This window comes from Brassica napus, chromosome C8 (genome assembly GCF_020379485.1).
Source record: "Brassica napus cultivar Da-Ae chromosome C8, Da-Ae, whole genome shotgun sequence".
NCBI lineage: Eukaryota > Viridiplantae > Streptophyta > Magnoliopsida > Brassicales > Brassicaceae > Brassica > Brassica napus.
In genome coordinates, this window is record NC_063451.1 from 36,365,230 (window position 1) to 36,391,844 (window position 26,615).

The 26,615-nt window shown below is 38.3% G+C and overlaps 5 protein-coding genes across 10 annotated transcripts; 2 read left to right on the plus strand and 3 right to left on the minus strand.

Annotated features, from left to right (window-relative positions):
* Positions 1-1,066: 1,066 nt before the first annotated feature.
* Positions 1,067-1,369, minus strand: LOC106433945. Its single transcript, XM_013874785.2, has one exon. It carries the CDS (start codon positions 1,367-1,369, stop codon positions 1,067-1,069), a length of 303 nt encoding a protein of 100 aa, XP_013730239.2.
* A 5,424-nt stretch (positions 1,370-6,793) lies between these two features.
* On the minus strand, positions 6,794-9,590 carry LOC106433939 (interactor of constitutive active ROPs 5-like). Of its 6 annotated transcripts, XM_048764600.1 has the most exons (5): positions 9,298-9,582; positions 9,117-9,166; positions 8,332-8,416; positions 8,021-8,195; positions 6,794-7,951 (listed from the first exon to the last, which is right to left on the minus strand). In XM_048764600.1, exons 3-5 carry the CDS (start codon positions 8,349-8,351, stop codon positions 6,998-7,000), a joined length of 1,149 nt encoding a protein of 382 aa, XP_048620557.1. In that variant the 5' UTR covers positions 8,352-8,416; positions 9,117-9,166; positions 9,298-9,582; the 3' UTR covers positions 6,794-6,997. The 6 variants fall into 6 exon arrangements, with proteins under 6 accessions (XP_048620557.1, XP_022559814.1, XP_048620558.1 ...); XM_022704093.2 differs by lacking the exon at positions 9,117-9,166 and having other exon boundaries at positions 6,794-7,945; positions 9,298-9,590; XM_048764601.1 differs by lacking the exon at positions 9,117-9,166 and having other exon boundaries at positions 8,332-8,407; positions 9,298-9,578.
* Positions 9,591-10,433: 843 nt separating this feature from the next.
* LOC106433941 (pentatricopeptide repeat-containing protein At3g53360, mitochondrial) lies at positions 10,434-13,652 on the plus strand. Its single transcript, XM_013874781.3, has 2 exons — positions 10,434-10,772; positions 10,971-13,652. The coding sequence occupies exon 2, from the start codon at positions 11,171-11,173 to the stop codon at positions 13,469-13,471; it is 2,301 nt and encodes a 766-aa protein (XP_013730235.1). The 5' UTR covers positions 10,434-10,772; positions 10,971-11,170; the 3' UTR covers positions 13,472-13,652.
* On the minus strand, positions 13,582-14,669 carry LOC106433942 (DNA-binding protein S1FA1). Its single transcript, XM_013874782.3, has 2 exons — positions 14,504-14,669; positions 13,582-13,964 (listed from the first exon to the last, which is right to left on the minus strand). The coding sequence occupies exons 1-2, from the start codon at positions 14,528-14,530 to the stop codon at positions 13,761-13,763; spliced, it is 231 nt and encodes a 76-aa protein (XP_013730236.1). The 5' UTR covers positions 14,531-14,669; the 3' UTR covers positions 13,582-13,760.
* A 3,538-nt stretch (positions 14,670-18,207) lies between these two features.
* LOC106433959 (WD repeat-containing protein 20) lies at positions 18,208-22,591 on the plus strand. The gene is made up of 12 exons (XM_013874798.3): positions 18,208-18,520; positions 19,022-19,339; positions 19,424-19,532; positions 19,621-19,714; positions 20,225-20,312; positions 20,406-20,489; positions 20,667-20,763; positions 20,860-20,947; positions 21,018-21,123; positions 21,205-21,297; positions 21,686-22,130; positions 22,216-22,591. The coding sequence occupies exons 1-11, from the start codon at positions 18,338-18,340 to the stop codon at positions 22,100-22,102; spliced, it is 1,677 nt and encodes a 558-aa protein (XP_013730252.2). The 5' UTR covers positions 18,208-18,337; the 3' UTR covers positions 22,103-22,130; positions 22,216-22,591.
* The last annotated feature ends 4,024 nt before the right edge of the window (positions 22,592-26,615 follow it).

The following is a 26,615-nucleotide window of genomic DNA, read 5'->3' on the forward strand; positions in this document are numbered from 1 at the left end:
CCTGAAAGTTTCATCTAAATCATCTTTTGCTTTGCGTTTCTTGTTAGGACTCTCCTCATTTTGAACCAGAGTATAATGTTTTACTGAGCCTTTCGGGACTTTCTTCTGAGAGATAGGGAGTCTTTTGTATCTTCCATGCTTTCTCTTTGGTTTCTACTTAAGCATGGGAAAGCTTGAGAGCCCATCAAAAGGAATAGCTGATATTTGACTCAAAGAAGCTTGGCTAGGAGGAAGAAAGAGTCTGCAAAATACATTGGCCGTAGAGTTAGCCAATGAATGAGCAGCAAAGATCGCCGATGCCATAAGCTTTGGAGGTTGAGGATTGAGATTAGTGGATTGAAAGTCGTTGATACTTTTATCAAAGTTGAACACAATTCCCTTTCCTTTGTTTAAATCTGTAGTGAAGATCGGAGGAGGAATGAGCTGAAGCATCAACTTCTGAATAACTTGATTTTCCTCTGCTTCCTTCATCGAGAAGATCACTCTCTGCTCTCTAATGTGTCTATCTTCTTTGCTTGCGGCCAATAGATAGGTGTGCATTTCATGAAGTACTTCCGGAGCTATGCGAGGGCGACCAGATAGGGGATTAATACCAACTTGATCTTCTTGTAACACTCCAAACAGCGGATCATCTTCAGATAAGACTTGATGGTTTCTTGTAGAGAGAGAAGATCGTGGGTTGATAACCAAAGAAGCTTGCATGTTTTGAGAGTTGGCCAGGAGAGGACATATATCTTTTGCATGCGTGAGTCTTTGACAGCGAGTACATCTCTTATGAACTTTTTCATAGAAAAAGTATATAGTAGTTTGTTCTCCACCAGGTAAATTCAGAACCCTTGATCTCTTGAGGGGCTTGTTTACTTCAATCCGAATCTTGGCTCGAACATAGTCTTGTCTCTAAGATTTTTCTTGATCAAAGGATACTACTTCCACATGACCAATCAGCCCACACGCTCTGAGATGGCTGGTATTGTGTAGTGATTACCCAGAATATTCCTTATCCTGACCAAAATTGAGACGAATTGTAGATATCCCGATGGAGGTCTTTCTACCCATCTTTCTATAGCTAGACCCCAGTCTTTGAAGGTTTGCATGCCTTTGTCGAGGACATCTTGAAGGCCATATGCATGCATGAGATGAACTGGAATCTTTCTTTGGTGAGAGCGATACCTCTAACTCGATTGACGATTTGCCATTTCCTCGGCATATCAAGTATGAGATCCGCGATGTTTTGATGTTCCGGGTTGAGAAGACGGCCGATTAGACTGCATGCATTCCGTTCTGTAGCATAGTATTGAGGAAGATCTGGTAAATTGTAAGGGGTATCGTCATCATCTTTTAGAGAAAGAGCTAAGAGAGCATTATCCATTTATGAAGATATGATGAGATAAAGAGATAGAGAAAAGATGAATATGAAAGAGCAGCTTTGAGAGATTCTGAGACAAAGTGTGGGATCTAAGGTCTTTCTTGTTGAAGAAACCAAAAAGATGGTCCAATGCTCTAGAGATGATTTATCTGTAGAGAGAGAAAAACTGAATTTTAGTATATTGGTATTATTACTAATATTTGTAATTTAAATAATTAACACATCGGTTTCTTGGTTCGGTTCGGTTTTAAACCGAACTGAACCGAACCATTCGGGTTGGGGAAATTTTTAACCGAATGGTTTGAGTCGATTTCGGTTTGGTTGGTTCGGTTTGACTCGGTTTGATTCGGGTTTTTTGCCCACCCCTAGTCAAAAACTCTGACCTAATCCTTTTGTATATATTAGGATTATATCAGTTCTTCAAAGGCTATTGGAAAAACACAGACCGAAGCAGAAGGTGCGGAAAAAAAAGGGGGATTATTTTGCTATTGGGCTTCGAGTAGGATTGGGCCCATATCATTACAATCATCAACTTGAGCCCAAATCCATACTAATCCTTTTGGTCGGTGGAAGACTTGAAGATGAACGTGGAAAGGTTGTTGGCTCTCAGTTAGGTTTGGAATGGTAGTAAGTCCTCGCCCTTGATTGTTGGTTGAAAAGATGGGGAAAGCCCATCGGCCCATATAAACCAATCTAACATTTTGTATATAAGGTGAAGCTAGTTAGTTCCCTTTTATCTCGGTCTCATCCATCGCTCGCTCCATAGTTTGCCCTACCTAACGAAACGTTTCACATTCGAGGTGGGTGATCTTGATTCAACAACTTGAGTCAGTATAGATCAGCCGCGATTTGATTTTTTTTGTGAATATGAATTTTGATTTTGTAGGGAAAATGAACAAAAACAAGAACATGGCGAGGGAGCAGCATGAGGAGGAGAACGCGTTGGTGATATGGAACATCAGCAACTGCCCGATTCCTGATGGTCATGATCCTCTCCAGGTGGTTCCGAGAATACAAACGGCGCTGGAGAAGTTAAGACGCGATCGCCCCTATGGTCCTCTCTCCATCACTGCCATCAGCAACAACCTAACAGAGATCCCTGGTGAAGACGTCATGAGGAAGCTTTCTTCCACTGGAATCTCTCTTAAACATGCTCACGGTTAATCTTCTTTCTTCTCTCTCTCTCTTTTTACTTTTTACTTTTTAAGGGTTTGGATTCAGCATGCCATCCTTTTCTGAAACAGGAGTTCAAACGGATTTGTATCAGTGGGCCAGTAGGAATCCTCCTCCGGCTACTATAATGGTCATAACCGGTCATGAGGAACTGGAACATTTAGCTTCTACATTTTCTGGCCTTGAAGAGGAAGGACCATAAGTTATCTAATAGAGATTTGGCATAAACATAAATCGTATTTTTTATTTTTATCTGAAACAAAGCAAGATTCAAAGTTCGTTCAAGGGTTTCAAACACATTTTGGATTTGATAATTTGGTTACAGTAGACCCAGTGGGAAGGAGCGGTGGTTTAGCGCTTTTTTACAATAATGAGTATCAGGTTCAGGTTTTATACTCTAGTAATAGAATGATTGATGTGGAAGCGGTGGCTCTTGGAAAAACGGTTTATCTTACGTTTGTGTATGGCGATCCAGTTCCAAAATCAAGGGAACGAGTTGGGAACGTTTGACTAGATATGGGCTTTCTCGATCCGACCCCTGGTTTATTATTGGTGATTTAAATGAGATCACTGGAAATCATGAGAAGGATGGGGGAGCCCTGCGAAGCGCGGATTCATTTATTTCCTTCAACATTATGATCAGGAATAGTGGTTTATTGGAATCTCCGACTAGGAAAAATAAAATGTCATTGCAAGGGAGGCGAGGAAAAGGAAAAGGGGTAGTGACGATAAGGTGTCGTCTTGATTGAGCTTTAGCAAATGAGGAATGGCATACTTTGTTTCCATGTTCTTATACAGAATATTTAAGGATGGTGGCATCTGATTATCACCCAGTGGTGGCTTATCTAGAGGATAAGGTCCCCAGAAGAAAAGGACAATTTCGATTCGATAAAAGATGGATTGGTCAAGAAGGTCTTCTGGAATCAATTTCAATGGGCTGGTCAGATAACAGTAACGGAAGAGAAAGTGGGATAGTGGAAAAAATAAGTAACTGTAGACATGAAATTGCTACATGGCGGAAAAATAATCCACCATATGGAAAGGAAAAAATAAATGAGCTACAAAAAGCCCTTGAGGAGGTACAAATGGATAACACTAGATCTCAGGAGGATATTTTGGAGGTGTCTAAGAAGCTACAAGAAGCATATAAAGACGAGGAAGAGTATTGGCACCACAAAAGCAGGAATATGTGGTACTCATCGGGGGATCTTAATACAAAGTTCTACCACGCCTTAACCAAACAAAGACGGGTCCGTAATAGGATTGTAGGTCTCCATGATGCTGCAGGAAATTGGATTACGGAGGATATTGGTGCGGAAAAGGTAGCAGTAGACTATTTTGAGGAGCTCTTTACTAATACTTCACCAATGGAGTTTGATGATTTCCTCACAGAGGTAACACCAGACATTACTCAGATGAATCAACGATTGTTGAGGTTAGCGACGGAAGATGAGGTCAGAGAAGCTTTATTTATGATGCATCCAGAGAAGGCACCAGGACCAGACGGCATGACAGCTCTTTTCTTTCAACATGTCTGGCACATTATTAAGAAAGATTTGGTGGATATGGTAAATAATTTTTTGGTTACGGGACAAATGGATCCAAGGTTAAATATTACAAATATCTGTATGATCCCAAAGACATAGAGACCTACAAGGATGACGGAACTGAGGCCTATTAGTCTATGTAATGTTGGGTATAAAATTATCTCAAAAGTTTTATGTCAAAGGTTAAAAATCTGTCTACCTACCCTCATTTCAGAAACTCAATCGGCTTTTGTGCCGGGATGTTTGATTTCGGATAATATCCTCATAGCTCAGGAAATGTTTCATGGACTACAGACTAATAAGGCTTGTCAAAGAAAATATATGGCGATTAAAACAGACATGAGTAAAGCGTATGATAGTGTGGAATGAGGTTTTATCAAGGCTCTGCTACAGAAGATGGGTTTTGATTTTCATTGGATTACTTTAATGATGGAGTGTATATCATCGGTAAAATATTGGGTTCTATTAAATGGTCAACCTCGGGGTCTTATTATTCCTCATAGGGGCTTACGACAAGGGGAACCTTTGTCCCCTTATTTATTTATTTTGTGTACTGAGGCTTTGATTGAAAATATTAAAAAGGCGGAGAGAGAACGACACTTAACGGGTATGAAGGTAGCTAGAGCATGTCCATCGATATCTCATTTGCTATTTGCGGACGATAGTCTTTTCTTTTGTAAGGCTCAAAAGGAAGAGTGTCAAACTATTCTCAGGATTTTGAAAGAATATGAGGTTGTATCCGGTCAACTTATAAATTTTGAAAAGTCTTTCATTCAATTTGGGCACAAAATTGAGGAATCTTTTAAACAGGAATTACGAGATATTTTAAAAATCCAGAATATTGGAGGCGTGGGATCTTATCTAGGTCTTCCAGAAAATCTGGGGGATCCAAAATACAAGTCTTTAGCTTCGTGCAAGATCGGCTAAACAATAGAGTTAATGGCTGGACTTTTAAATTTTTCACAAAAAGAGGAAACAAAGTAATTATAAAATCAGTGGTTACGGCATTACCAAATCATGTCATGTCTTGCTATCGTTTACCTAAGGCAACTGCAAAAAAACTGACAAGCGCGGTTGCACAATTCTGGTGGAGTCCAGAGGGAAGCACAAGAGGCATGTACTGGAAATCATGGGATAAAGTGTATACAAATAAGGAGGATGGAGGTTTAGGATTTAAAGATATCACTGATTTCAATACAGCGATGCTTGGTAAACAGTTATGGCGCCTGATAGAGAGGCCAAATACTTTATTTGCTCGAGTTTTTAAAGGTCGGTATTACAAGAACGCCTCACCCCTGGAACCGATTCGTTCATCTTCTCCGTCATATGGCTGGCGGAGTATTGTTTCTGCTAGATCTCTGGTTAGCAAAGGACTAGTTAAACGGGTGGGATCAGGATCATCTATATCTGTATGGAATGACCCATGGCTTCCAACCACTCGCCCGAGACCAGCAAATAAAAATCAACACAATTTATACCCAGACCTTACAGTGGATTCTCTTATTGATTATACTTCGCGAACCTGGAACTCCCAGGCACTTCGGGCTTTGATGGATCCCCAAGATATGAAAATCATAGAAAGCATACCACTGAGTAGAACCCAGATGGTAGACAGGAATGGCTGGCATTTCACAAATAATGGGAAGTATACGGTTAAATCAGGATATCAGATAGAACGGGTCTACCCAGATAGGGAAAGACCACCTTTAATGTTTGGACCTACAGTTGATGCATTGAAGGCATTCTGCTGGAAAATACGGTGCCTCCCAAAGATGAAAAATTTTCTATGGCAATTAGTGACATGGTGTATAGCAGTAAAGAAGAGTCTGAAAGCGCGAGGAATACAAGGAGATATATGTTGTGCACGATGTGGAGCGGAAGATGAATCGATCAACCATGTGTTTTTTGAATGTCCTCCAGCAATTCAGGTGTGGGCTCTTTCCAAGGTACCTTCAAAAATGTGGATCATCTCTTTTGGTGAGTCATCCCGCATATGGAGGATCATCAATTCGCGTGGATACTATGGTATATTTGGAAAGGAAGGAATAGTAAAGTTTTTAGTAATTTGGATATGGATCCTCGAGATACGCTCAAATTGGCAGAAACAGAATCAACACTTTGGGCTGAGGCACAGGTACCCAAGGAAAACATTAGAGTCTTACCGGTCGAGCCTACAACCCTTCCTTCAATTCCAGGAAGATGGTGCTTCACAGATGGCTCTTGGAAGGAGAATGATGTTTTCTCAGGACAAAGTTGGCTTAGTACTTTAGAAGGTTTTGCTGGTTTGTTGGGGGCGAGGAATGTACGGGCTTGTCTAACTCCTCTGCATGTTGAAATGGAAGCCCTATTATGGGCAATGAAATGTAAGAAAAATTTACGTCAATTTCAGGTTACGTTTGCAACGGATTGTTCTCAAAAAGAAAAAAACGCAAAGCCCAACATAGTCAATTTGCTGCTTACGTGGCAAAAGCTTATAATCTGATTGGTTGATTTTCCTATCCCATATGAACAGCCTAAATGAGGCTCATATTCACCTTATAATACTTGTTTGATACTTTGCTTAGTTTTATCATTTTACAGTAAAGTTCAAATATAGTATTTTATTTACTATGATACTAATATCTAGAGCTCAAAAACTGCCAATAAAATAGACAATGTAATTCTGTTAGGTCCACAGAAAGAAATGTAGGTTATTTAGTGAGTAAACTTCAACCGAAAATAACCTGAGTTCTTGATTCTTGAATGCAAAATATCACTTAACAAATACAGTTTTCAACACCAAATGTGGCAACACTTACAAGAAGAAGAGAAAATAAACTTATAGAAATCAAATCGAATTTTACAAATTTACAGGCAACAGCAATGCCAATTTTTCAATATCTTAAAATAGAATCCAAAAAGAATCAAGTTATTACTTGTGGTTTTTCTTGAGTAACACACCAAACTTCTTCAACATTTTACCATTCTCAACAGAATCCATTCTCTCCTCTTCATTGTTCAGTATAGAAGCAGCCGTCTCAGCCGCTTTCCTCCACTGCTCACACTGAACCTTCACTCTCCTTAGCTCCGCTTCCATAGCTTCAGTGTTTGTGCTCTCAACTCTCTTCTCCATTTCACTTCTCAGCCTCTGCAACTCCATCTCCTTATCCATCAAACTCCCTCTCACTTCCACTAAATCTGACTCAAGCTTCTTGAAATCTTCAGCAGCTTCATATCCTTTGCGCAAAACCTCAGCTTCAGCTTTGGTTCTCTTCAGCTCCTCAGCTAACTCTGCCTCTCTCTGTGAATACTTTGACTTAACCGCCTCTGCTTGCTCGTAAGCGCTTCTTATCTGCAACGTGCTCTGTATATACTCATCTTGGTACCTTCTCTCCGCTACTTCAACCGCAGATTTCAACTGGCTTATCTCTTGCCTCGCAAGTTCCATTCCTTCTTTCAGAGTCTTCACTTCCCCTGATGATGATGATGATGAGTCTCTAACAAGTTTCTCTAAAGACCTTACCTCAAACCTAGAGTTCTCTAGCTCTGACTCAGTCTCAAAGAGATTTGACTTCAGCTTCTGTACCTCGGTGATGGCGGAAGACAAAGCAGCTGAGTCCATTCCGTGTTGTCTCTTCATAGCATCAACCTCAGATTGCCATGTCTTGTCTCTCTCCTGTGAGAGTTTACGCAGCTCCTCAATTCTTGAATCTTCTGAGGTGTTGATCTCCATTAGCTGCTTCTTGGCTTCTTCAGCTTCTTGTTTGGCTTCTCTCCTTAATGCTTCTGATCTGTTTAGCTCTTCCTTTGCCTTCTTGAGCGCTTCTTGAAGCTGAGCTACCTGAGATTCTAGCTCTGGTACCCTCCCTGACCTCTTCTTCTGAATCTTGAAACATCAAAAATACGTCATTCAACAAATCAAGAATCTTTCATATCAATATAACTACAAGATTACCTCATTGAGAGGGATTCTTGGAGAGCGGCGATCAGCAGTAGCTACTTTGAGGGTTTGAGTTCTTGGTGATGTTTTGGTTTTGGGATCAGATTCTATTCCACTTGGCTTAACTCTCCTAGCAAGTTTGGGAGCTGGTAAAGAGGATTTCTTATGTGGCAGCTCCAAAGAACCAGGCCTATCACACAATCACAAGCACATCAAGAACATTGAAAAAGATTTTTACCTTAATTGAAAAAGATTTTTACCAAAAAAAAAACATTGAAAAAGATTATAGAAAGAAAATCAAGAACAAGATGGGATGGGATCATTACCTTAATTTTGGAGTTTGCATTTTGGGATAAAGAGTTTAAAACCCTCTTTGTGTTGTGTGTAATGATTGCTTCTTATCTGACAAAACTACATGAAGACAAATTCAATATGTGAAAAAGAAGCAAAAGAGGAAACTGGAAGTAGAAAAGATTATCATAAGGATATATACAACAGACTCAAAGGTAATAGAAAGCTTAAGCAAGTGTACAAAAACAAATAAAAAGAGTTTGAATATACATATTATTAGTTAGCTTCAAAGAGACTACTATTGCCACCAAACGAAAGGTGAAGAGACAGAAAGATAAACATTCTGAAGTCTATTTAGAAGAGATGTAGCCGTCAATGTGATGTATCAAAGTACAAAGATAAACCCTATTACAAGCAAAGAAAGCTCCATATCTTACACATAATCTTTTTTGGTTGTCAAGTCACCAATTTTTCTGGTATTTTTTGTTTTTATTTTCAAAAAGAAAAAATGGAATTATGTGGGAGAAGAGACAATATCTTGGCATTTAGTCAATGTGAGATTTTGTTTTATTAGGTGGATCTTCCCAAAAAAAGAAACACAGATCCACAAGTAACAATACCCAGAAAATTAATCATTTACATATTTCCTAAAACTAGAATCTTTTAACATATTCTGCAAAAAGAAGAATAAAACACACAACAAAAACACTTGCAGGAAAATAATTATCATTCCGACTGAGTTGGAGTAGAGATAAGCATATATAAACCTTAAACTCATACAATTCTACAGCAAATGAGCAAAACAAATATGTAAAGTTACCTAGAAACGCAAAATGAATGTTGCGTTCTAACTGTGATCACATCCAAAACCTCAAGAATGATAAGTTTTTTCACAAATCAAGGAAAAAATCAGTTTAGAATTGGTAACAAATCATGTGAATGAAAAAAATAAATAAGAGAAATATTCTTTTGACAAAGTCGTGAAGAAATATTCTTTTTACCTGTCCGTCGATTTAGCTTCCTTTAGTTGAATAAATCGAATTAATAAAGAAAAAAAAAGACAAACGAAACTGAAGAATTGCAGAATGAAGTTTAGAACTGATCTTTAGACTCGTCGGATTTGCTTTTTTTTCTCACTGACTCACGAAGCCTCTCTTTTTTTCTCAGTGTGCAAAATTCGTTTTCAACTTTGTTGAAAAAAAAAAAGGTATTATCAAAAATAACGCTTAAAATGATTGTGTTGTTTCCACATCTCTTCCTTCATTTTCAATACTTTGAAATATTTATTTCTGTAAACCTTTTCACATTAGTGGCATACATTTGACCTTGGATTCGTTGTGGTTCTACTCAGAGCCGGCTTTGGACGTGTGCTCATGGAGCAATTGCACAGGGCCCTCCAATTTTTTTTGCAAATTTCTTTTACACATGAGGGCCCTTGATTTTTGATTTCTTGCAAGAAAGGGCCCTAATTTTTTAATCTGTGCAAGAAAAAGCCTTAAAATTTTTGACTATGCACTGGGCCCACATATCTTTTGAGCCGGGCCTGGTTCTACTGAAAACTCGATTTGTTGTTTTGTAATGATTAAATTCTCATGGGGGAATGATAATGCCATCACTAAAAATTAGGGGGCTGTTTTGGAAATAATTGAGAGAATGAAACGAAAAGTAAAAGAACGTGGAAGAGGCGTCTTTTTAGCTACGCGCTTGTTGACGGGCCCGAGTCACGTGCCATTGTTCGGCCTCATATTGCTCACTTCAGAACAAACGAACGAACGGTCACGCAACACAAGTCACAAAACAAAGACAATCCTAGCATGTTTTGGGTGTATTATAAAATCTATCGTTGACAAAAAAAAAAAAAAATATAAAATCTACATTTCAATAAATTTAATTTTAACAGCCTTTTGATCATGTTATCATTATATGGACCAGGTGGTCCAGATCTTGGGTATGAATTATCTTACATCCGAATTATTGTTTCTTTAGTTTAGTAAAGTCACATGTTACAGTTTTGATAACGTATCCATCGATCGGAACACGTGTTGTTGATAATTTACATTGAAGAACAATGATCCAATGTAACTTGGATAAATCACGGGTTACGCTAGCCATCCTCTTTGATGGGCCAGAAACTAAACTCAAGGCCCATCTCTTCTTCTCTCTTTCATGTTTCACCGCTGGTTTAACTAATTAAACCAAAGATTAAACCGTCACCAGAATTTGAACCACTGTAATACACTTGAAAAGAAACAGAATCTAACATCTTCGTAGATTCTGTGCTTTGTCTTTGTGTTTCGAACTTGGGGGAAGATTACATGGTTTTAGCATCTGTGTTTCTCTAGTTTCTACTGCAAATTGGCAACGCTTTGTTCATGCTAATTGAAAGATCAAAGCTTAACTACCGTCTCTTCTGTGTTTTTGACACTGCACACCACCTGCTCGATAAAATGTCTGCAATATCTACTCGTCCACATAGGTAGGTACCTCTTCTAATGCCACCTGTAAAAAAATTGTTGATTGAACTGAAAATTGATTAGTAATGATGAATATCCTTTATTCTTGATATGCTGTGAAATTTTTCTCTGATTCATAGAACTAGTGATTTTTTCCAGCTTGATTTAGTGTTTTCAACGATGATATTTTAGTGTGTGTGCTTTTGTCTTTTGTGAAACAGGCTCTTGTCCCTGATAGCCAGTTTTGGAGGAGGGCTGACTTCTTGTTCGGCTACATAAGAGTTTGCAAATGGCTTCTTGTGCATTTGCTAAGATAGTGAATCCTTTGCTTAGTTTGTTGGATGTTTCTCTGAACGACATCCCTTTCAAGCTGAACCATCCGCAAAGAGGTGTTTGCTAGGATCAAAGGAGCTTGATCGAAATGGAAAAAATGTTAAGATCAGGAGCTAGAGCTGCTGCCTTCAGAAACAATCAGATACCGTCAACATCAAGTGTGGTATCAACCATCAAGACCGAAGAGTCGTTGAACGATCACATCAACTCCCTCTGTAAACAAAATCTTTACAAGGAAGCAATGGAAGCGTTTGACTTTGCACAGAAGAACTCAACCTTCAACATAAGGTTGCAAACCTATACTTCTCTAATTTGCGCTTGCTCTTCTTCAAGATCTCTAGCACAAGGCAGAAAGATACACGATCAAATTTCGAAATCCGACTGCAAGCACGACACTGTTCTCAACAATCACATTCTCAGCATGTATGGTAAATGCGGCTCGCTGAGGGAAGCAAGAGAAGTTTTTGATTTTATGCCTCAGAGGAACTTGGTCTCTTACACATCTGTGATCACTGGCTACTCTCAGGACGGTCAGGAAGGGGAAGCAATCAAATTGTACATGGAAATGCTTCAGGCAGGTTTAGTTCCTGACCAGTTCTCATTTGGAAGCATCATCAAAGCTTGCGCCAGTGCTGGTGATGCTGCTTTAGGGAAGCAACTGCATGGTCAAGTCATCAAGCTGGAACCTAGTTCTAGTCTTTTCGCTCAAAATGCCCTGATTGCTATTTATGTTAGCTTTGGTCAAATCTCGGATGCAAGGAGAGTGTTCTGTGGTGTCCCAGTAAAAGATGTAATCTCCTGGGGTTCAATCATCTCAGGCTTCTCGCAACTTGGGTATGAGTTTGAGGCACTAAGCCACTTAAAAGACATGTTGTCTTATGGTGTTTGCCAGCCGAACGAGTATATATTTGGTAGCTCTTTGAAAGCTTGCAGCAGTCTTCTTCGAGCAGATTACGGAAGCCAAATACATGGTTTGTGCATCAAGTCTGGCTTATCCGAAGACGCATTTGCAGGCTGCTCTCTGTGTGACATGTACGCTAGATGCGGCTTTCTTCGCTCCGCGAGGAGAGTTTTTAATCAGATAGAAAGGCCTGACACAGCGTCGTGGAACGTGATAATAGCTGGACTAGCGAATAACGGCTACGGTGATGAAGCTGTAACGTTCTTCTCTCGGATGAGGAGCTCTGGTTTTGCTCCTGATGCTACCTCCTTGCGTTCTTTGCTCTGTGGTCAGACGAACGAAACGGGACTGCGTCGAGGCGTGCAGATTCACTCTTTCATAGTCAAGTACGGTTTGATTACGGATCTTTCGGTTTGCAACTCTCTTCTTACCATGTACGGCTGCTGCTCGGATTTGTACTGTTGTTTTAGGATGTTTGAAGACTTTAGAAACAGAGCAGATTCTGTTTCTTGGAATTCTATCCTGACGGCGTGTTTGCGGCACGAACAGCCAGCAGAGGTGTTGAGATTGTTTAAGATGATGCTCGTCTCTCAATGTGTGACGGATCACATAACCATGGGCAATCTGTTACGTGCTTGTGTGGAAATCTCGTCTCTAAAACTAGGAAGTCAAGTCCATTGCTATAATCTAAAAACTGGCTTGGTTCTTGAGCAGTTTATAACAAACGGACTCATTGATATGTATGCAAAGTGTGGGTCGTTGGAGCAAGCAAGTAGGATATTTGATTCAATGGATAATAAGGATGTAGTCTCGTGGAGCAGTTTGATAGTTGGATATGCACAGTCTGGATTTGGAGAAGAAGCTCTCACATTGTTCAAGGAAATGAAAAGTTCAGGCGTAGAGGCAAACCATGTAACGTTCGTCGGTGTTCTTACTGCTTGTAGTCATGTTGGGTTAGTGGAAGAAGGCTTGAAGCTATATTCAGTCATGCAAACTGAACACGGGATCGCGCCCACGAAAGAGCATTGCTCATGCGTAGTCGACTTGCTATCCCGCGCTGGGCATTTAGATGAAGCTGAGAAATTCATAGACGAAATGGAGTTGGAACCTGATGTGGTCGTGTGGAAGACTCTACTTTCTGCTTGTAAAACACAAGGAAACATTGATCTCGCACGAAAAGCTGCTGAAAACATTCTGAAGATTGATCCTTTTAACTCAACAGCTCATGTATTGTTATGTGGGATACATGCTTCTTCTGGAAACTGGGAAGACGCTGCGTTGATGAGGAGCTCGATGAAAAAGCATGATGTTAAAAAGGTTCCCGGACAGAGCTGGATTGAAGTTAAGGATGAAAGGCATGTGTTCTTTGCTGAGGACGTTCTTCATCCAGAGAGGGATGATATATATACAGTCTTGCACAACGTTTGGTTGGAGATGGTTGATGAGAGTAGGCCGCAAGATAAGAAGAGACTCCAGTTTATCCATTAGAGGCGTTTTGTGGAGTCATATGTGTAACAATTTGAAGAAATGTGGAGGCTTTACATGTGATTATTATGTATTTTAGCTGAAGCTGAAGCTCGATGCATGTCCCTTTAAGCTTCCAAGAAAAACTCTCTTTGTAACCATATTCAAAACTTAGGAGAAGACAACTTCTTATGTGTCTCCATCATACAGAACTCATGACACAATTAAAGGAAGAAAAATGTTATGAAAGCAAACAAAAAAGACTTTATCCAGTTTTGGACAAGACTCAGAGTAATGAAGCTAAGGTGAGTTTTTATTCTCCAGGCACGGAGACTCCTTGCTTCAGCTTCTCACGCTTGAGCTTCTTCTTAGAAACAGGCTTCTTCTTCCTTGGAGGTAGGTTCTTCTGAGCATACACGTACATCACGTAGTTGGCTACAAGGAACCCAACAAGTGGAACTCCGATAACAAGCAGCACGATTAGTCCCGGGTTCAAACCTTTGGCTTCTGCAGCCGCCTATGAATTGCCAAACCAAATAAGTGCATATAAAATATCATATCAAGCAGAGAAACAATGATCTAGGACAAGAGGAAATCAAGTGCTGGTCACAAAAATTGAGCAAAACACACTAGGACCTCGAATATACCAAGCGACAGAAAATACGATCGTTTGTAAACCATCACACTATCAGTACTGACATAATGTTTCAAAATGAGAAGAGGCTGGTTTCATTTCAGAGTTAGGAACCGAATTATATGTGCTAATGTAAGGACATAACAGTGCATACAAGACCTAAGATAGATTCATCTTTTTGCATAGTTCAGGGGAAGCTAGACTTGAAAATTTGATACGCATGCATGCAACACCTGAATGAGATCGCAATTTCTTTTTTCCTAAAATTAAATTATGCATATCATCACATTGGTTTCTTAGATCATTAACAAAATAGTATAGGTTCCCAAACATCCCTAAGAAATATAATTGACGGCATCACAGAAAAATAACCGTTGAATCATAACAGAAGCAGCAAGTATAGCAGGGACGATGGACGATACCTTTCTGGCAAAATCTTCGCCGTCCATGATTGCGATCCGAAATCTGTTAAGATCAGCACCAGCAACGTAAGAATGGTATGATGAGAAGGAGAATTATTTTTTAAGAAACGAAGATCTGTTTTCAAACAATTAAAAGGGAAGAGATTATTAAGACACAAACACACGCAGATATGTTACTACACGTGTTTTGTCCACCACTAGCCACTTCCTGTCATTTGAAAACTATTACTTGGACCCCTTGCATTTCATGAATTTTCCGTTTCAAACCGTAACTTTTGTAATGCAAAGTTAGACCCCTGAGTAAACTAGAATTGTCTAATCTGGTTTTAATTCGGTTTCGGTTTACCAATAATAGAACTCAGAATAAAACTTATATTTGAATTGTCTAGTTTTCAAAGTGCATAAAAATTTCACCGAAATTTGGTAGGATTTTTGGTTTTTTTTCTCTACCATATTTACTCTAATTTGATTTGCATATATTATTTCGATCTGTTTTCAGACTTTGTTGAGTTGATATAAGATCAAATTCTGGCTAATAACTTGAGTGGTTTATTTATTTTTTTTTCAAAAAAGGAAACCAACTCTGTGGTTTAGACTGTTTAGAACACCTAGACAGCTAATTTTTTTATTTAACATGAGTCTATGTAGGGGTTACTCCCTTCTGCCTTACTGTTTTTGACATCTGGCCATGCTCCTCGATGAGAAATTAGTTGCCTTAGGTGTGGAACCAAAGGTTGATGTTCTAGCTACATACATCAACCCGACTTTGGTTGGAGGTAAATATTTCTCGTTGCATCTTATAAGTTTATTTTCAAACTATAGACATGTTGATCCTTTCATTATAAGCTACTACTTACTTGCCACTGACTATTGGTGTAGGATGTGAACTCTAATAGACAAGCCAAAGGTTTCTCCTTTCTTTTAGATACCATCAAACATATGTCATCGTTAATAGTGGAATTTAAAATCTTAGTTTAGGATCATTGATTCCTTTTGTTGTTTCCTTGAACATATTTTGATTCTCAGGAAGAAGGAGAGGGAAGAATGAAGTTGGGATTGATCATTTTGAATCCTGGATTGATCTCCGTCCAACATGTTGCTGACTGATTCATGTTCTCTTGATGTAGGACAACTGAAGCAGTGTGAATAAAAGTTTAAGTTTAATCCTCTCAATTTGTATTCATTCTCTTGATAAGTTTAAACTAGTTCTGGATCAAATCACAAGAGAGACAAGAAGTAAAGAAATATAAAAGAAAAATCAAATTTGATATCCCACATATGTTTGAGATACATTGTATGAAAGACCAAAGCCAAAGACCTTTAAAAACCCCATCAATCTTCTTCCAAGTTACTCGAAGTTGTGAGTTCTCTTAGCCGATGCTAAGGTATTTGATAGAAGCATAGCTATGGTCATTGGTCCTACACCACCAGGAACGGGGGTGATGGCTGATGTAACTTTGCAAGCCTCCTCATAGCAAACGTCTCCAACCAAACGATAGCCACATGGAGCATTAGTATCCTGCAGTTCATTTAGCTTAATTTTAACATTGCAATCATATTTCATTTGGGTTTCTGTCTTTTTGCAGTTGACTCTCATACGTATGTCTTATGTACTTTAGAGAAACCAAATACTACCAAAGCAGTTAACAAGTAGTACATATATGTCACTAGCGTAAAAGCAACCTAAAATCGGCTTGATTTGTTGTTAATCTTTGATATGGAACAACTGAGAGAGAACTGCAAAAAACAAAAACAAAAAAAATACAGATGAAAGAAAAAACAGATTGAATATATAAAATATTTATATATCTAAGATAAGATCCTACTGTAAATACATTAGTCCTATTTCAACTAATGTACTGGGAAAGATAATCAAATTCATACGAAGATAATGATGTGCTTTCACTTAGCTAAAACTAACAACTAGAAATATAATAATTAAATTAGTACAAACGTTAGAAAACATGTGTGATAACAAATACACACAAAAACATATAGAAGATCTCAGAAAAAAACATATCAAAAATATTTAAAATGTTAAAATTAAGCTAAATAATATTAAGCCATAATTCATTTAAAAATAAAACATACGAACCCGGCGCGTAGCGCCGGAATACCACTAGTATATATATATAACTATGTTTCATAATCGCAAATCGCAATTAAAATAACTTGAGTAACAATTAGAAAAATATCGATATTGATTCAAGGTTAGTCTCTCTATTCCCCTCTTCCCTTCTTCTCGAGAAGAGCTGCTCTTTTGTTTCCCTCCGGAAGTTCCAGAGCTACACACCACAGCGCCCACTATCTGTATAGATCACATTAATATATATTAAAAATTTGTTGATCCATTAATCATGTTGGTAAAAAATAAAAATATTCACCTTTCGAAGAATCTAGTAACGGGTCCACCCGTAATCACATCTGAGAAGGCTCTCTACTCGCATCTAAGGCTTCACATCTTCATAATTCGCCAATTACCAGAGCTTCCATGGAGAAAACCGTCAGAGGTATTTTGTGTTGCTGCCAAGTGAGAGTATCTTCTTCAACAAATCATCTTGCATAGTTGCATATCTACTCTGCAGTCAACGTTAGCTCCTCCAGATTATTGAGCTCAAAGATTGAACTCTAGACTTCTTTTTTCTTTTTGGTTCTTTTTAAGTAAGATTGTCAACAAAGTAAGGGACAAAACTGATAATACTGAATTTATCATTTCTATAGAATGGAGAAAAAGACGTTCCGACTTTATTTGTGTAGATAACTTACACGAGTCACAACTAAGCACAACATGTCAAAATGTTGTCAAAGACATTAATCCTTTTGTATCTTACAAGCTAGATATAGGCATAGAACAATGTATCATCATGTTTCGAATTAGCTCGAAGCGCAACCATTAAACAGTGTATCATCATGTTTCAGATTTGTTTCTATTGTGATGTTTGATTGGTTAGGCACAAATACTCGTTACTTGCCTTATACCCGCTGCTTGACCCGTACTCGCCTCGTTTTTTCAAGTACTCGTCGTTGCCAAGTCAAGTATCAAGTCGTTGAGTTTTGTTACTTGCAAGTACAAGACACAAAAAAAGTTACGACTCGCCTTGATATTACTCGTTACTTGTTTTACGACTAAAAATGATAACTAAACCATAAAAACCAAAGCTCTAAACAAATATTTCTTTGTTGTAAGAAGTAAACAATACTTTCTTATCGAATTGCATCTTCTTTTTTATATTAGGTGCAAATATTTTATTTAAAATAACTCTCTTGTTTTTGCCAAGTCGAGGAAATAAAACAAACTTTCATAACCTTCTCTCGTAAAATATTATCTATCAAATAATTTTTAGAAATTTGGAAATATATCCAAGCAATTAATAAATACTTGTAAATAGCAAGTAATTTGCAAGTAACATATTTTTGGACAAGTATTCGAAATAACAAGTACTCGTTTCTGACAAGTCAAGTATAAGTCGAAAAATTCATTACTCGTTCAAGGCAAACCAAGTATCAAGTATACGTAAAAAAACAAGTACCCGCCTTGCGTCCACCCCTGCATATCACAGGTGATATAAGATGTAAAATTGATTAGCCCAAATAAATATATTAAAAAAAAATATTTAAACTAATTGTTTAGTGGATTGATCCAAATGGTTGGAAAAAAACAAGGCAAGGTGAACAAAAGTAAAAAAAATTAAAGTTGGTGGTCATAAAATTTTGTTTTGTGAGAAGTAGCACGTCCCTGGAGATAAAAGGAAAGGAAAGAGAGAAACGAAACCCTAAGAAGAGGAGGATCGGGTCGTCGAACTTTTTCTGATCAGACAAGAAGGAAAAGCAAAGATGATGAACACTTCTAACGGAACGATATCGGGACCATCTTCATCGTCTTCACCGGCTGCGAATCCTCAGGCGCCTGGGATTAAGACTTATTTCAAGACCCCCGAAGGCAAGTACAAGCTCCACTACGAGAAGACTCATTCCTCCGGTCTCCTTCACTACGCTCATGGCAAAACCGTTACTCAGGTGAGTCTATTCGTTTAGGGATTACTTCGATCCAATCTGATTTTGGGTTTTTGATTTCTGATTCATTCAATCGGATTTTTTTAATTAGAGATTTAGTGAAATTTTGAATTGCAATGCTTAAAGGATGTAACTTGATCAATGGGTTTCATTAGCAATGCTTAAAGGATGTAACTTGATCAATGGGTTTCATTAGCAATGCTTAAAGGATTTAACTTTGATCAATGGGTTTCATTAGCTTTGCTTAAAGGATGTAACTTTGATCAATGGGTTTCATTAGCAATGCTTAAAGGATTTAACTTTGATCAATGGGTTTCATTAGCTTTGCTTAAAGGATGTAACTTTGATCAATGGGTTTCATTAGCAATGCTTAAAGGATGTAACTTTGATCAATGGGTTTCATTAGCTTTGCTTAAAGGATGTAACTTTTATCAATGGGTTTCATTAGCTTTGCTTTCCTTTAGATTATATAGCAAATGAGAGTTTCGTTTTTTGCGTTGTCAGGTAACTCTAGCTCAGCTTAAGGAACGAGCTGCTCCTTCGACACCAACTGGTACTTCGTCAGGCTACAGTGCGAGTAGCGGATTCCGTTCAGCGACAGCGAGGTTGCTGACCGGGAATGGGAACCGCGCGCTTAGCTTTGTTGGAGGTAATGGAGGGGGCAAAAACGTGAGTGCTAGTTCGAGGATTAGTGGCTCCTTCGCTGCTGCTTCTAACGCCAGCACTTCGATGACGAATACGAACTTTGATGGGAAAGGAACTTACCTGGTATTCAATGTGGGTGATGCTGTTTTTATTTGTGACTTGAACTCACAGGAAAAGGTAATTAATTACTTCTGGTGTTTGTGTTTCTTTTCAAGACTTGAATGTAGTCTTCTGGCATGAAGAATGTTCTTTCTAATGTAGGATCCAGTAAAGTCTATCCATTTCAGTAATTCGAATCCTATGTGCCATGCTTTTGATCCTGATGCTAAGGATGGGCATGATTTACTTATTGGGCTGAACTCTGGCGATGGTGAGAAGGATTTTGAGCTCGGTCTTTTTAACCTCTCATTTAGATGCGCTGTCCCGTGGATTTATAGTTAGTGTATGTGTTATTGCAGTGTACACTGTATCGCTGAGACAACAACTACAGGACGTCTCTAAGAAGCTAGTTGGAGCACTGCACTATAATAAGGACGGCTCCGTGAATAACAGGCAAGAGTCTTTACCTGTCGTCACCTCTTTATTGTGTCATTATTCATCTGGTTCATGTTTGTTTTCTGTAAGGATCTGTTTGCGTGTTTTTGTTTGTACTTCTGCTAGTGTTTTGTCAATGAGGCAAGCTTGGGCAGTTTATCTACTGGATTTATGCTCTAGGCAATTCTCAGTGACAGTAGATTAGTCAGATTATTACAGACAGGATGTAGTCTCAGAGGAGAACGATTTTAGTTGGTTAAGATGAAACATAAAGCGACAATGAAACAAGTTTAGATAGTTCATTTTTTTTTGTCGTTGACTTGTTATGGATGTGTATGCTCAAGGAATCTTTTGACAGTAGATTACTCAATTTACTACAGAACATGATGTAGTCTCTGAGGATAACAGTTTTGGTTGGTTGAGTTGAAACATGAATGTGGCCAAAAGTCCTTTGACCTCTGAAACTTAATTTTAATTTGGAGTAATTTCTTCTCTAGGATTAAAATAAACTTTGTTGCTTTGTCACAGCCGTTGTACTAGTATTGCTTGGGTGCCTGGAGGTGATGGAGCATTTGTCGTTGCTCATGCCGATGGCAATTTGTACGTGTATGAGAAGGCAAGCTCAGATTCCAGAATACTGTTTTTGATGTATTACTTTAATTTGCCTGATCTTGTCTAATTCTTGATTACTGTTTAATTTAACTTATAGAACAAAGATGGTGCCACTGATTCAACATTTCCTGCTATAAGAGATCCTACACAATTTACGGTTGACAAGGCAAAATATAGCAAGGTACTTGAGTTAGCAACCATCTTCTTAGATCCTTATATATGTGCTGGAAGCGATGGTACATGCATATCCTCTGATAGTATCATCAGTTGCTACTGCTGTTAACAAAATTGTGTATTGTAATGAGAAATTGAGTATAGTTGGATGTACCATTGTTGATTCCCGTGAGTGTTCATGCAGAGTAATCCAGTTGCGAGATGGCATATCTGTCTAGGTTCAATCAACAGCATTGCTTTCTCAAACGATGGGTCACACTTGGCCACTGTTGGAAGAGATGGTAAGACGCATGTATTCCATTCATTGTGTAGCTCTTCTTCTTTCTTCTCCAAGTGTTTCTTAACTAAATCATTAAAGCTTTCTTACCATTTTACAGGCTATCTTCGCGTTTTTGACTTCTCAACCCAGAAGCTTGTATGTGGTGGCAAAAGTTATTATGGTGCTCTGCTGTGCTGTTCTTGGAGGTGTCTAGAAACATATCCTTAAGAAATTTTCATCTTTTACTGTACATTGACAACGTGATTATATTGACAGTATGGATGGGAAGTACATATTGACTGGAGGTGAAGATGACTTGGTTCAAGTGTGGAGTATGGAAGATCGTAAGGTCGTGGCGTGGGGTGAGGGACATAACTCGTGGGTAAGGTTTTTTGGTTTTTTTTTTATTGTTTTTTAAATGCACATTCTTCAGTTGATTCATATTGGATTTGCTTGCTCCCAGGTAAGTGGAGTAGCGTTTGATTCGTATTGGTCGTCACCAAATACGGATGGGTCAGGAGAGCATGTCATGTACCGGTTTGGATCAGTCGGTCAGGTATTGCTTCATGCTCCTTTAGTGACTACTTGAAATATGAGATTTGTGTTTAGCTTCTCTATATTGCTTTGGCCAGCTTTATCGTTTGAACAGTGTCAACAATTAGAATGATAATCTAGGGTAAGGACAACAAAGGGTGATAGGAGAAATCTTAGTATATAGATCTTTGTAACGTTTCTTTAGTCTTCACAATGACTAGTCATTGGCCATGTAGCATTATTATCCAGATGACATATACTGATTTGTTGGTAGAAAGTTAATTGTGTGTTGTATGATGAGATCGTTTACACAAACCTGTTACCTGAAAGTCTCAGTTTCTAGCTTAATTTGCCATAGTTAAACATAGCCTTCTACAATGTGCCTCTCACACACTTTGCTGCATTCCCAGGACACACAGCTACTTCTCTGGGACCTTGAAATGGACGAGATCGTGGTTCCACTCAGGCGACCACCAGGAGGATCTCCAACTTACAGCACGGGAAGCCAATCTGCGCACTGGGACAACGCCATACCGATGGGAACTCTTCAACCCGCTCCTTGCAAGCGTGATGTTCCAAAGCTCTCGCCGGTCATAGCTCACCGTGTTCACACTGAGCCACTCTCGGGGCTGATGTTCACACAAGAATCAGTGGTAACAGCTTGTCGAGAAGGCCATATAAAGATCTGGACACGGCCCAGTGCCTCGGAAACCCAAACCAACAGCTCAGAAGCCAATCCTGCGATTGCACTCTTGAGCTCAAGCTTCCCCAAAGACAACAAAGGATCACTGAGCAGCAAGATCGGCGGTTCTAGTTTGAAGCAGTGATTAGAGATCATGCTGTCTGATCAATCAGGTGCTATTGTTTAGTCATGTTTTCTCCATCTAAAGTGGTAAAGGAAAGCCCTGTGAATAAAAGTTTCTGCTGGGTTTTTTTTTAGAATTTATAAGAAGATCAAAATCTGACTGTATATTGGAGGCTGACAAAGTTGTGGGCATAGAAAAGATGGCTGAGACGAAAGAGATGTTTAATTTTCTGATGTAATTATAAGAAGAAGAAGAAGAAAAGGTGTTTTGGTTTTCAGGGTTTTATGTCCGGAAGACTTTCTTCATCAGCCAATAATGGGAACCTTGGGTACTCCTGAAGAATGTCACTCTTTTATTTTCATTCAGTCTCTGCAGACACTACTAAAGGATCGATGATGCCTTCTTTATCTATTTTAATTATTTGGTTTCTCTGAAATAATGTCATAACCTGCATTTTTGTTTTATGAGTGAATATCCCAAAAGTCACTCGGCCTTTTGTTGTTTCTATTATTTTTGTGTATATGTTTAATTTAAACTTCTCATAGCTTAAACACGAGACTGTGTCACGGTCCGAGTAAACGGTACTGGTGGGAAAGACAAAAAAAGAGATCCGTGACACGACCGACAAGAGATAAACCGAGGGAAGGCTCACTCACTCACCTACCGATTTTGGAACATTCATTTCTTTGTCTTTTCCCCTTATCACACTCCTATCTTGATCATACTTTTTCATACGACGTGACAGTATTTATTTGATAATTTTCATAATACATCATCATCTAATATTTTGTTGGATCTTAGTCTCAACTCTCCAAGTGTCCGTAGCTATGTGTACATGAAGATAGATGTGTAAGGTGTTTGATAATCTTATTCTCTTCACATGTGTGGTTAAAATGGGTCTTCCTTGTGTAATCCCGTAAAAGCAGAAGAATTCTGAAAGGACACACTCGAGAATTAATTTATTATTAATACATCTTTATGGTTTTGACTTTTTGTTGTTATCTCTCTAATTTTAGTCTAAGCTTTTGATGTCTAGGTACCAATCAAGAAGTCAAGATTCAACACAGCTGGAACAAAAACAACTATTGCAAGCAACAATAAATGTTATTTACTATAATGAATACTCCAATGGATAGAAAATTAGAATCGTGATATTGTCAAGCGTCGGTGGATCGGATTCACTCCCAAATCATAAGCCATACTTCTTTAATGAGTACTTTCTACGGATAAATTGCATTATATCTATTCTATTAAAATGAAAATGAAGTAAAAAATAATATTTATCTATTTTTAAGTGGATTTTTACATATTTTCATTTTTTTAACTAATCTAACCAGTTCATTTATTGTTTTCATTTAAGTATTTTATTATATCTTTTACATTCATTTTTATTTTTCTAAATTACTTCATTGATTGTATTTACCATAATAATTCGTTGTCGTTTATTTTACGTATTAATCATAATAATTTCACGTATTTAAATGAAATTACTCCATTAGTGATAAGAATTCAAACTGCTTAAAAATTATTTTTATTTGTTTACATAATCAGTTAGACATGGACATTCAAGTATACGTTCAGATACATATTGGTTTTTATGGATATGATATTTTTGGATTTAAAATTAAACTATGTTCGGGTATAATAAATTTTCGGACAAAGTTCAAGTTGAATCTTCCAGACCGGATAAGTTTGTAGGAACCTAAAAATATATAAATAACATATATGTTTAAAAATGTCACTAAATTTTTATAAAAAGATAAAAACCAAATCCGTACAGACGACTCTAATTATTATATGTGAAACTGTATAGATTGGTTTGATCATGTGTCGTCTCTAATATTATGGCTTAACTATTTTTAAAAATATGGTCCTATATTCAAAATTTAAATAGTATATTTATTATAATTTTTTTATCAATATTTAAAATTTTGAAAATAAATAAATATATGAATCATTACTAAAATTTTGATTTACCTAATATTTGTAAATTTATTAGCTTGGATATGTAAATATATTTGGTTTCTAAATTTTAAAGAAATGTTGACTGAATTTATTTTAAGTTTATTTTTATAATCTAATAATTAAAATCACATAGGTTGAAAAGTCATTAATCAAACTAAAATCAAATAGAAAATAGAGTAAAAATAGTGAATAAAAAGTAAAAACTATCTGGTTACATGATTTAAGGTGAACATAAAATAATATAAACAAAAAAAAATAGTAAATCAAAACCGATAGTTACAAATCCTCTTCTTCACAAGGATGGAGAGCAGCCTCATCTGTTGGGTTCTTAAAAAAGAGGTTCTTAATTAAAAAATATTGTTATTTTAATTAATTTTGCTTAATTAACTAAATTTAAATGTGAATTAAATACAAAAGCTATTTGGTGTAAGGCAGCCACGGCGTCCGGTGGCGCGTCCGAGCGCGTACCGGCGCCGTTGGCTCCTTTCCTTGTCATTCCGTTCAAACCCTCGTGTGGTTGTTCCGATCTGTCAGGTTTCTCCGACATGCGCGCGGATCTGAGTTAGGGTTTTGATTCGGGAAGAGATCGGCTCTCTGCGACTCTTCTTCCTCTGGATTCGCGGCGAGGAGGTAGGTCAGGCAGATCTTCGTTTCAGCGTCGGTTTTGGTCCCGGGATGTAGAGGTTCCCATAGCTCTTGCATCGCCGCTAAAGTTCCCGGGTTGTGGAGGCTTCGTCAGCTCTGCAGCGCCGGCTAAGCTTCCGGAACGTGGAGGCTCCGATAATTCCATTGTTGCCGGTTTCTGGCCCCTTAGTTCCTTTCTAGGGTTTAGTTTCTTTTATTTTTTGTGTTTGTCACTAGTTATGTGAAGTTGGCTCGGGCTTGTTGGTTGAGTTCTCGTCGGAGGTCGATGGAAGCTCTGATGGAAGGTCGATGTTTGAGCGAAGCCCCCTCCTTGGTCCCTGTATTGAACTATGGCGGATGAGATCTCGGTCACGATTGATTCTCTCCGAAATTAGGCGTACTTGGGAGGGTAGGCGGTCGCGGTGAAGAAGGTGTGGAGTCGATGAGCTCCGGTGTGGTTCGGTGAATCGGTGGGTGGTTCCCCGGTGGTAGTCGAGGCAGAGGTGATGCGGCGGATCGCGATGGAATGCGGTCGACATCAATTGCTCTCTTGGGCCTAGGGCCTTTCTTGGACTTGCGGGTTTTTTTTAGTGGTTTTTAGTGGGCCGTAATAGATGTGGGCCTTGTAATCGTGATGGGCCTTGGGCCTTTATTAAATAAACCTTGACGGAAAAAAAATAATACAAAAGCTATTTATATGTTAACAAGTGGCATAAAGTGTTTAGATTCCCAAATGTCTTTAAATTAGACCTCTTCTTGTTCTCTTTTCTATTTTCTTTTGTTTTTTGATTTTCCTTTAATTATTAGAACCCCATAACAACTCTGGGATGGAGGTGCTCTATAGTAACTAAAAAATCAAGCCACTTGATCAAAACACATACTGTATTAGACATGTGTTCACTCCTCCCCATTCCCCAGACTTTACTGAGAAAGAGAATTCATCGTAAACAGAGGAGAGACTCGCCACCACCACAACAACAACAACCACCCTTGTAATGTCGACGAGTGCGCTGTGAACTTCGCGTTTCATGTTGCTTCCTTGGGTGAACATGTTTTGGTCGTCTTCAGGAGAAACGTTGAAGATAGTTTCCGTTTGGATTGCTCATCATCCGTACTCAACAACCGTCCATACATTGGATTATTAGAGCCTCTTCTCTAGGAGAAGCGTGCGTTCGGATATTCATTACTTGCCTGAGCTCATTGATCTCTCTTCTAAGAAGAGGCTGGTTTATATTGATATTGGAGCAGCGGATCATTTAACAACTAGATCGAACTGGTTTTTCCCTTCCTATCCAATCGAGAAGAAAGCTTTTAATAGCTACTTTGTGCATCACAACACATTGGTCTTGACTTCTTACGTCAAAAGTCCTGGTGTAACCTTCATCTATCACCCGGGACTAGCAGCAGCGACAAAAGCTGGTACTGGAGATCAAGAAGAGCCTTTTGTGGAAGATGATAGCTTTGATTTTCTAGAATGGTTCAAGGAAACGACAAGCTTTGCTGATTTTGTGGTTCTGAAGATGAACACAAGTGGAGCTGAACTGAAGTTTCTCTATGAGTTGATAAATAGCGGTACGATCTGCTCAGTTGATGAACTGTTTTTAAACTGCAAAGGGTACAGAGACTGCACCAGTATTCATAAGGAGTCTCAGAAACAGCGGCGTCTTTGTTCATCAGTGGTGGGAAGACTAAAGAGCTAAGCTATATGAAGCTTAAAAACTAAAACTATCTTGTTTGATAAGTTATTTTTTTTTTCCTATGTTTGATAAAATCTTTGCTCGGTTCTACCTTAAATAAGCAGTCGCCACTATGAACCTTTGTGTATGTTCTTTTCAATGAAGTTGCTATGTTTGTGTGTTTCTACTAGAGTTTTAGTGCTCTGTTTATTCAACTAATAACAGTACCAAGTCGCATAATAGTATTACTTACTATAAATAGCACTCTC